Here is a 10,494-nt window from a genome sequence, read left to right as displayed (position 1 = left end):
AAATTGAAATAAATATCTGCATTTGGGTGCCTAGTTATCCTTGAATAATAGTTCATTGCTTATAGACCGATAGAAAAAGTCGAAAAATTGGGGTTTTAATCAGCATTTTTTTATTTTCACCCACTGTGCGGAGGTTGTTAGACAAGGTATGAGTCAGTCACCACAAGGGCTGTTCCTATATATTAGGGATTCTACATTTTAGTGGGTGACAGACGCATCGTGTATTGCTCAACATAACCATCTGAGGAGCGTGTGCACTGTGCATTAACCGCCACCAACGGCAGTGTCGAGGTGTACCTGGGAATTGTAAAAGGCCTCCCGATTAGCTATTGCCACTCCAACGTGGGCTCGTAGGCAGTGCGTGTCGTCAAATCTAAAAACCTACATTCTTTTAAAATATCCTTGTCAGTGATTTTAAAATGCGCTTATTGCAGATAAACGCAAACCGGGTTTAAATCACAAATGAAAACAGCGAGCTACTCGCTATGCCGATAAAAACCGTCTTAGTTCCACCGCAATATAAAATCCATAAGAAATGGGATAAAATACTGAAGTGATGAAGATAAAATATAGAAGTAAAAAAATTGGGAGGGCATTTATAGTAATCGACTCGTATTTCTCTTGATAAAAGAAGGCAGGATGTCGGTGTCAAAAAGACACTGTTTAACCTCTATTGGTGCTCTTTCGAGGTATATTGGATTGTTCGACGGGTTGGGAATTTCAACGTTTTGACTGTGTGCCTTCGGTTGATATTTTGGTCAGGTTCTTTCTGGGAAAACCTGGACCATAGGTTTTCAGGTCTTTCATTCTCCTTGGAGACTTCAATGCCCATAATACCTTCTACGGAAGAATTAAAGATTTTTCTTCTCCATAGAAATATCCACCCCTTCCGTTGCTACATCAAATCATGGTTTCGCTAGTGGTGGTCCACATCGCCCTGATGACGGGAGGGGGTTTACCAACCCTCCCCCTTTCAACCCTATCCTCACTCCGGAGGCGTCGGCGGGCTCCTAATCGCGGCGGCGCGGCGCTTCCTTCCTTTTTTCTTTCCTCTCCACACCCTTTCCGAGGATGACTACCAGATACTACTAGTAAGTACCTATATATATTTTCTCTTTACTCGTATTTGGTGCACTTTATAATCAATGTGGTGTCTGTCCCAAGCAGGGGCGCAGCAAGGAATTAAGGCTAGGCGCAACTAATACTTACGGGTGTGGGGTAATGCATACCCACCAGGGTAAGCAGGAGTTGCGGGGCCCTCCTCCAGAAAAAATTGAAGAATGATGGTTCAAAATGGCGAATTTTACGGCTTTCTGAGGGATATTTGATAAATCCGAATGCTATTCTATAAGTAATACTGATCCAAATAAGTTAAATGAATTAAACTTAAAAATTTCTCTGAGCTCTGGGGGTGTTTTATCCCCCAAAATCCCCCCTCACTGCGCCACTGGTCCCAAAAAAATGAGGTTGTTGGGCGAGGAGTGAATGATTTTCTATGACTGTTTCCTAATGAATAAATACCAATAAATTAAATTAAACCAAACCAATAAATTTTCAATTGACCCACTGGTTTCCAAGTTAGCAAATATTGTCGTTGTTTACAACATCCATCAATTTTAGTGGCATAAACAATTTGTTTTATGCAAACTTGTATTACTAGATCTGGATTTCTTAAATAAAAATTGTAAGTTATTGGAACGAAAACTACAAGAATACCAAGCGCTCAAAGTTGGGAAACTTGATTTTACGCGAAAAAACGGGTACTTTTTTGAGAAAAAATTAAGTTCAGGAATTATTATGGAGAAAAATAGGAAAGAAATGTTATGGAGCCAATTAATTTTTATAATTAAATGATCCAACGTGGAAACAAATTCTCTTTCGTATGATTTTGATTTCATTGAAATTGATTGCCTCATTTAGGCGCTAGAGCTAAAACTAGTGTCTTTCTTTTTTTACAGACAGGCGAATGAGATTTGGTACGTGGTCCCCGGCCCTCGTGCGTTGTACCTTCCTAGGGGCCCACCCTGGGTCATCGTCCGCTGCTCATGATGCCCAATGGGGTAATGCAAGGGCGCAGAGAAACAAAAAAGCTGAAGCCTAATGCAGGAAACTCAAATTTTCAGAAGTTTTTGGCCTTGTAACCCGAATGGTGTTCTTTTGGAGAATTTCAGGCCATTATTCTGAAATTTCTCTTTGTAGACGTCAACTATGAAGAAAACGACTAGCTTGTCAATTAACAGAATTTATTCATGATTTTTGGGCTACAGGTTGGGGATACAATATTTTTTCACTGGTATTTCACATCTTCATGTGTGACTAGTTTTTAGAACAGTACTCACTACCGTGGGTATGTTTATAAATCCAGGGCAGGAACTTATGCACATTCGTGTACAGACCTGAAATGGTTATAAAGAAAAAAATATATGTCACTCACTTCAGCCATGAATAGCAAACCCACAAACTCAGGAAACGACGCCCTCAATCTGTTGCCTTTCTATTACGTACAACTTATTATTAAGATATGCCCGATGACTTTGATTAAGTATGCCATAAATAATAGGTAATTATCAGAAACATACTCAATCTTGGATAAATTTTCATTGCACGTCTAGAAAATTCATATAATTGAAGAGAACAAAGCGTTGTGAAGAGCTTTGTCATCAACTGCTATTATTAATTACAATTAGAATCGTACTCAACATTAAAAGTGAAAAAGGATGTGTAACGAAATACAGTCTGAAACACGAACCTGCAAAATTTGGATCGGCGCAGCCTCTTCCAGCTGATACCACTCCAATGAGGTCCCAGATGCCATCACTGCCTTGATGAGCCATAGGCCCGCCGCTGTCACCCTGTTGGATGAAACCATCGAATTTTTATATAAATGAAAAAGTATGTTAAATATTTAGCTTTATATTCCAGCTACTATTTAAATATAATTTCAACCAGTAAAATATTCTCGACCCAAATGAGATACATTCAAAGCTAACCTGGCAAGAATCAGTTCCTGGGGCAGCGGCGCAGATCTGGCTAGGGTATAGGTGTCCATACTGCTTCTCACAAGTCTCATCAGATATAACTTTAACTTCAGCTTCCATTAGAGCCACTGGTGAGTCACCCTTTTCAGCAAGAAAAGAATGACTTATTTATTGCCTTTGTAATTGTGAGAGTCCACTACTGTTGAAATGCTCGCTTTGGAAACAGTAATTATGACTTAATGGACTTTAAACAACATTGCGTCAGAGTCAGCTGTCTCTCCGTAGTTGCTACGAATTACTTAATGTATTTTAATATACACATATGTTATTTTGACATATATAATTATGCATAGCATTAAACTGGCCACGAACGCTATCTTCTCGTTAGAATGGCGGTGCCAAGTTTTCTGGATTCTCCAAGTATTGGAAGAAATTACATCCCCAGAACACCCACATCATTCAAGAGCACAAGTACAAAAGCGAGTATCGTCATGACCAGCCATTATAACTAGATATATTCGTAAGACTACAAGTGATGATGAACCGACCAATTTCTTCTAATGGACTAATATTATTCTAGGTCTGAAGCTGCTGAACGGAGATTTTTACGAGGGATACAAATTTTCCAAGCCCCAAGATTGAAATCCGTTTGCTTGATCCGTTTACATTTTGATTTGATGTTTCCAGCGGATCAAGTGATCTAGAACTAGAAATGATTGATCTTCAACAAGAGATCCTGATGTGGGATTAATTCGTTGAATGGGAAAACTTTCCAGATTTGTATAAAAACGGGCTGAAGCACTCTTGACATTAGTCAGAAGGTATGCGATCTAACTATCTCGGTACCTACTGTAAATGAAAACAGGCTGCAAGTCTCCCAATAATAAAACTGAATAGATGTAGAAAGAACCTCAATTTTGGCCTGCCATTTCCGCTCTATTTTGGTTCCTTCGCCAAATTAAATTGCAATTATTTAAATTTTCATTAATAAATATTTATGTGACATGGCTATCGAGGTGAATCTTTATGTGAGCCTTATGGTTGCAAACAGGTTGAGCTCCACATATCTGAGAAATATTTCATTTGAATCATTATCCACCATGTATGTGTTTATGAAATAGTAATAGGTTGATAAACCACCAGCTTTTGCGAAAGTACGCGATAATAAAAAATTGTTCTTACCCCTGATTTGAGAGCTCCCCATCCGGTGATAGTGCAGGTTTCTCCAGTGTAATCAGTCGCCTTATTAGGAAGGCATATTGAGCAAATTCTATCCGAATAACGGATCTTCCTTACCATTTTCACTAAAGCAATGTCGTTAGCTTTGGTAATTGGGTCGTAGCTGGAAATGAAATTATGAAAGTAGATACGCTGATGTAACATTAAATACTAGAAAAATAATAAAAAGCACCTTACTCTTCGTGTATTAAGACGGTATCCACAAATTTCCTTTTTCCTTCTTTATCCCCAAATAATTTGTGAGCTCCCAGGTAGACGTCGATTTTTGAGTTTTCCTTTCTGTAAAGGAAAAATAAACAGGAAATAGAAAATTCTTGTAGATTTGTTGCCCAGATACATTCTCCTAAGAAGGCTAAAAAAGAAGTGTACCACAATGTGGTAAAGGAAATCTCTGAGAAGGTGAAAAAATACGACCCCCAGCATTTTTCTCGCAAAAATATATAATTAGGACGCTTAAACTGGAGATGAATCCTAAAAATCTCGTGGTTGTATCATCATGCATATCCTTGCCTTTTTACGCAAAATAAATTTTTAATGGGGTGAATATTTATCATTTAGTCGAAGCAATGCGTTTTACTTCAGATGTTGCACTTTTAAGTGCAAGAAAAGAAATAAAAATATCTCTTTGTAACCGAAGTATGTTTTCCACTCAGGAGTTGTAAGGTGAGATGCATCTATAGTGAATATATAATTTGGGTTTCGGGGGAAGTATGGTTGCAAAGCTCAAACTGAAAGGAATTGAGCGTATACAAGACAATTGCATTTACGTTTAACTTTATACCTGTTTTTCCGAAGGACAACTTTCCTCTAGCAGACAAGGAAGTAGAAATATGTACCAATGTACCTTTGCCATGTATTGAAAAAATTCTCAGGCATTTTGATTTTACTTAATAAACGTACAAAAATATTTTATGCATGGACCCTGTAGCTAGCCGACGAAATTTTATCATAGAAGGAAGGAAATTAAGCAAACAAATCTCACTAAGCAGTACACCAGGAATAAATATGCTTAAAGAAATGTCAAAATTCAGGTTCAATAAAAGGCAAATTATTTGCCACCGACTATCCCAACTTGTGCTATGCGTCGATACGGAAGAAAAGTAAGACTATCCCAGTGGCGGATACAGATGGGGGCCGCAGGGGGCGCGCGCCCCCCTTGCGGGCCCGCCCGTATTGCCAAACATTGCAGAACCACAATTATAACTTTTTTATATCATAATATGGCATTGTTTTGTATACGTGTATAATAAATTAAACTAAAATTTTCTTAAACTCTGCATGTAACTTGATTATTTTTTATTAGGATAAAAGTAAAGGTGATTCAAGATATCTTTTGCACCCCCCTCGAGTTTTTTCTGTATTCGCTACTGGACTACCCTCGAATGAGCCACGGAATCCATGGTCTCCACAGATTTCGCCCCGTTCTCAGTCCCAGGCCAACGAATCGGGCAACATCCTTGAAGCCAATCAGACATGTTGCAAATTTGGCATAAAATTAACTAAACATGGTGATTTTCACGACTAATACACAGAGGCATCATTAAGTTTACTCTATTGGTAAGTTTTAGAACTCAAGAATTGTTAACACAGTGTGTATTATATACTGATTGTGAGTCATAATTGTAAGAAATACGCAGTAAGGCAAATTATCCAAAAATATAATTTAAAAAATATCTCAAAAATTTATTTAAGTGTTCAAATCCAAAAAATAAAGTGACTGAATAGATGACTGAATGACTTACTAATATATGTTGGTAATTATCTCAGTAATTCATTTTCAAGCGATGCAGACGAAAACTGAAAATGATAGGACGATGAGCCTACCTAACAACCATCCCATAATTTTAGTAGTACCGCTATTAATAATAATAATTTATTTACTCCCAACATTTTGATTGTACAGCTAATAATAACAAAGGTCATAAGACCAAAACTGACCCACCATCAAACAACAAAAAATTATTCCAAAAAAATAACGCAGTAAATTTTACATAAGCGTTGTTAAAGAAATAACGTCAAAATAAATGTTTAATCATTTCTTGAGAGAAATGCCAGCCTTTGGCAAATCTCAACATGTTAATTGAGAATTTAATTTGTTTAATTTCAACGGGCAGTAAATTAAATATCTTTGGCCCCATTAGAGAAAGCAACTTTATTATAAAGTTAATGCTGGTCTTTTTGTTCCAATGATTGACTCACTTCTTAAATTTTATGTACATCTATCAGATGCAATCGGCAATTTGGCATTAAACAATTTTGAGACTTCAAATAAACACAGATGCCTTAGTGGCAACAATTTGAGGGTCACGAGCAACGGAAATGAGATGAATGAAATAAGAATGAAAGCTATTGCTTCAGGCTTAACTTACCCATAGAAACAGTGAGCAGCAGAGAGAATATACTCGTCATTTATGACGGATCCACCGCAGAGAAAGAAGGAGCCATCATCATCCTCAGACCAGATCATAATCTTCGCCTGCCAGCACCACTCGCCAGACTTCGCTTGGGTTCCTCCGACAATGCGATCCGTGTGTGTCCTTCCACATTCTGCGATAAATGTCACATGGAAATGGTATTAAGTCTACAAGCAGCAGGTACCACCAAAATATTTCCTTTGTTTTAATTGGGGTGCAACCATACACAAAATTCCATTCCACCGCTCAAAGAAGATTTTAAATTTTCCTAGATGGCGAAAATTTATATTATGTGCTCTCACTCAAGAGTTTCAATCCAGCGGCTGGATATCTTCACACTACTCTGCAAGCCGCTTCGATAAGCGTATGGCGGGAATCGTAAGGACACCAGCCGTTAACCCGTACGAGTTTACTAAACAATTAAGGTGCATTCTTGAGAGATTTGTCTTCTTGATTTCGATGCAGCAATCATTTAAGGACTTTGTCGTTTGAAGGAAAAACGTATTCCTATTTTTATCAGTTTTCATGGCGTGAGACTATGAATGTTTCAGGGTAGGGACATATATTCATTTTCCTGGCAACCTCCAATTTTCTACGAGTTCTGATCAGCAGAATACGGAAATGGATGGATTTTATGCTGGAATGACCAGAGACCCGACTTTGATCCCGAGACCCTAAGACCCAAAGGTCTTCAACCCGGGGACCCGGTTTGAAGACCTTTGTCCCTAATTTCCTTCGGCCCGTTGAGACTAAAGAAAATATTGTATGCAATTACAAAATTAATGGCAAATATCGATACACTCGTTAAAAATAGGCAATATCAAAAGTCGAATTGATTGATTGAACTTCTTAACCAATAAGATCATTGAACTTTGAAATTATATGTTTTTTGTTTTATTGATGTAGTGGTACAGCTATGTAGAGCATTTTGGCCCTCCGGACGATAACGATATTCACAAACCTTCGAAAGGCTCTCAGAACAAGCTTGTCCACCACATTTTACAAAATTCAATCATTCTCACAGCACAACAAAGGACAAATTAATCAAGATTGAGGATAACTATGACAAAAATTGAAACTCAAATCACCCAGCAAGCAAATAATTGGCACTTGATCGACACTTATGTTGCACTTATAATTAATTGGCCACTAGTATTTAACTTAATATATTTCGTTATATCAGTGACTATCTTGTTAGTATTTTGTCAGTTCGTATGGCAAAGAAAACTACTAAATATTTACATCAATAATACGCTAGCTTACCCACCTCCTTACCTATTCCGCTGCCAGTCAGAAGCATTGGAGACGGAATACTTAAAATATTGCGAAATATAAAGTTAAAATAATAATAAAGGAGAAAATCACACAAGTTGAACGAAGAAATAACTTTAAGGGGAACTTTTGGCATTAAATTTTTGAGCGCGGTCAAAATTTCACTCTTACGCAATACTAAACGAATGATAATTTAAAAAGTCTAAAAGTAGCTCTTCTTGAGGTAATTACGCCAGTCTCGCGTCGGTTGTGAATATATTTTATAGAAATGGAGGCTAGCTGTGAAGTTATAAGAGTTCTTATAACTTCACCGATGGTTATAAAAAAGGGATATTTGACGGATATTAATGCGATTGAAATAATTAAATTTAATGGTTGAACAAACTGCAAATGTAAGATTATCAGTAAATATAAATGGTTTTTCTAATCAAAGAAATGAAATTTAAGATTTAAAGTCATAATTTTCACAATGGAAAACATAGGCGTTGTCTTGAATATGGACTTACTGCATGTGTCCGTTGTCAGTACTTCAATGTCTCCTGGCTTTGGAGCTCCAATTCCAGCGATAATAGCTCCTGCTTCTGGAGGGAAATACATGGCAGGTCTCCCAAAATCCTCCGATGAAAACAAGTCGTGTGTCGCAGGCAAACCATTGGAAAGGTGATTGAGCATCCCCACGATGCACAGGAATCTCACGCTTGAGAAAGCCATCGTCAAATGAGCTTGGTCTTCTCCTGAACTCCAAGTCTGACTTAGTGCCGTCGATTCTCCAATATATATATCCCCCTTAATCACGCAACACAAGACGGGTGGACATGATAAATGCTTTATCAACATTTACCTAGCTGTGATGTGTCTCAGTACCCTACTATTTGCCCATTCTGTTCTCAATGTAGTGTCGGCTTGCATGATCTAATATCGACAAACCCATTAAACGCGAAACAAAGGCATCGCACGAATTTTAATGTTAAATTAATATTAATGATTATATAAAAAGTCAATAATATCTTAACAAAATTAAGTATGAGCAAAGTGAATTTCAACACCCATCGTAAAAAAATATAATAAATTATTTCCTTTTTCGGCCGCTTCAACCGAGATTTCAATTTTAGATTTAGCTCACATTCATCGTCGTAAAATCATTGCAAAGAATATGTCTCGACTTTAGTCCACGCGACAAGTGGTCAGGAACGCTAAAAAAATTGAAGGCAACCAATTATATTCAGAACTAAATAGAAAGGCATTTTTCACGATTGGAAAACAGTACATCCTCAAAGCCGAGCATTAAAATCAGTACTCAAAGATTCAAACGATTACCTGTTAATTAAGAGTACCAGTCTTGAGTTATCAAAGTATATATATAAAACAATTAATACGTACTGCAAACTATAAAATCATAAATTTGACTTGAAAAATTAATTCAAATTCCGGGGATTATTACTCACTGTTAAATTCTTATTTATTCAAGTAACGAAATTATAAGAATTTGATCACACCTACTTCATTCAAGATATCGGTTCACAAAATAATATGGTTTTCGGATAACTTTGCAATGAAAAAAAATACACCATAGCCAAGATAAACTTTCTATCATTTACAGTCAACCAGCGTGGTTCGTTTCCTCAACTTATAAAACTGAAATTGAAAAAGGATACACGCATTACATGAAAAACATGAGCAAGAATATATTCTATTAATTCCTAAAATACATTGAGGATTACTCAAAAATAAGATATTAAAGTAGAATCGCCAAAGCATTGCTTCCTACCTCATAGGAATAATAATGTGATGCTACGAAAGCACATTGATGATATCTTAATACACCCCTCTCAAGAAAATCTCAAAGAAATAAAAAACGATATTGCCTCTGTCAAAAGTCTCTCTGTGGAGACAGCTGATCACCAGTGATGTATACTTTCTTTGCTGGAGATTATTACTCAATGCTGTGAAGACAGGCGGCTGAGCAGACGCAGAGGGGTAAACAATAGCAACGTTGGGACGTTGGGGTATAATTGGTGTTGGGAACAGTAGGATAATAACGCACACAACATAATGGGTTCTATGAGCTTGTGAATTTCAGAGGCTTTCAAAGGCAAAGGATTAACGATCCAAGAGTTTTACTTTCAGTGCGAATGATACTATGGTAGCCATTATATCCTCAGCCGGATTGCTAATCTATTCAAATGTCATATTTTTATTACATTCAATTACAATTTGAAGCATCTGGGGGGGCACGTACCCCTCCAGACGCTTCAACAATAGACTAGATTTTTAATGCGGTTATAATTACATTCACTTTGTTCTGTGTATTACGTGGCCTCAATATTTTATCACTATATCAATAGCCTTCATATTAAAATAAAGAGAATACTTTGTACAGTACTTCTTGTACGTTGTTTTTGATCTCAAATATGAGAGGATTATTTGCCTGTCAGACCCTTGTGCCCCCCCTCAAGAAAATAATCCTGAATATGTCCTTGGATCCATGCATTTCACACAAAATATGACCCATTCTAGCAGGGGCGCAGCCAGGAATTGAGCCTGGGGGGGTTTATATGCAACTAATACCGTGGTGTGTGGGGTATGGAATA

At 37.2% G+C, this 10,494-nt stretch overlaps 1 protein-coding gene across 1 annotated transcript; it reads right to left on the bottom strand.

The window, feature by feature from the left end:
• Nucleotides 1-2,226: 2,226 nt before the first annotated feature.
• On the bottom strand, nt 2,227-8,663 carry LOC124171409 (trypsin-1-like). Its single transcript, XM_046550583.1, has 7 exons — nt 8,410-8,663; nt 6,587-6,764; nt 4,395-4,496; nt 4,161-4,320; nt 2,991-3,119; nt 2,750-2,852; nt 2,227-2,396 (listed from the first exon to the last, which is right to left on the bottom strand). Exons 1-7 carry the CDS (start codon nt 8,612-8,614, stop codon nt 2,317-2,319), a joined length of 957 nt encoding a protein of 318 aa, XP_046406539.1. The 5' UTR covers nt 8,615-8,663; the 3' UTR covers nt 2,227-2,316.
• Nucleotides 8,664-10,494: the final 1,831 nt, after the last annotated feature.

The sequence above is a fragment of the Ischnura elegans genome, chromosome X, assembly GCF_921293095.1.
Source record: "Ischnura elegans chromosome X, ioIscEleg1.1, whole genome shotgun sequence".
Classification (NCBI taxonomy): domain Eukaryota; kingdom Metazoa; phylum Arthropoda; class Insecta; order Odonata; family Coenagrionidae; genus Ischnura; species Ischnura elegans.
This window is presented reverse-complemented; position numbering and strand designations above follow the sequence as displayed.

What these genes read in the sequence shown, in the direction of transcription:
- LOC124171409 (XM_046550583.1), bottom strand. Translation starts at nt 8,614, where the DNA reads ATGGCTTTCTCAAGCGTGAGATTCCTGTGCATCGTGGGGATGCTCAAT. An exon ending in ACCGTCTTAATACACGAAGA is followed by an intron (nt 4,321 to 4,394) that starts GTAAGGTGCTTT and finishes TTTCATTTCCAG; the next exon opens with CTACGACCCAATTACCAAAG. An exon ending in CAGGAACTGATTCTTGCCAG is followed by an intron (nt 2,853 to 2,990) that starts GTTAGCTTTGAA and finishes TTCATCCAACAG; the next exon opens with GGTGACAGCGGCGGGCCTAT.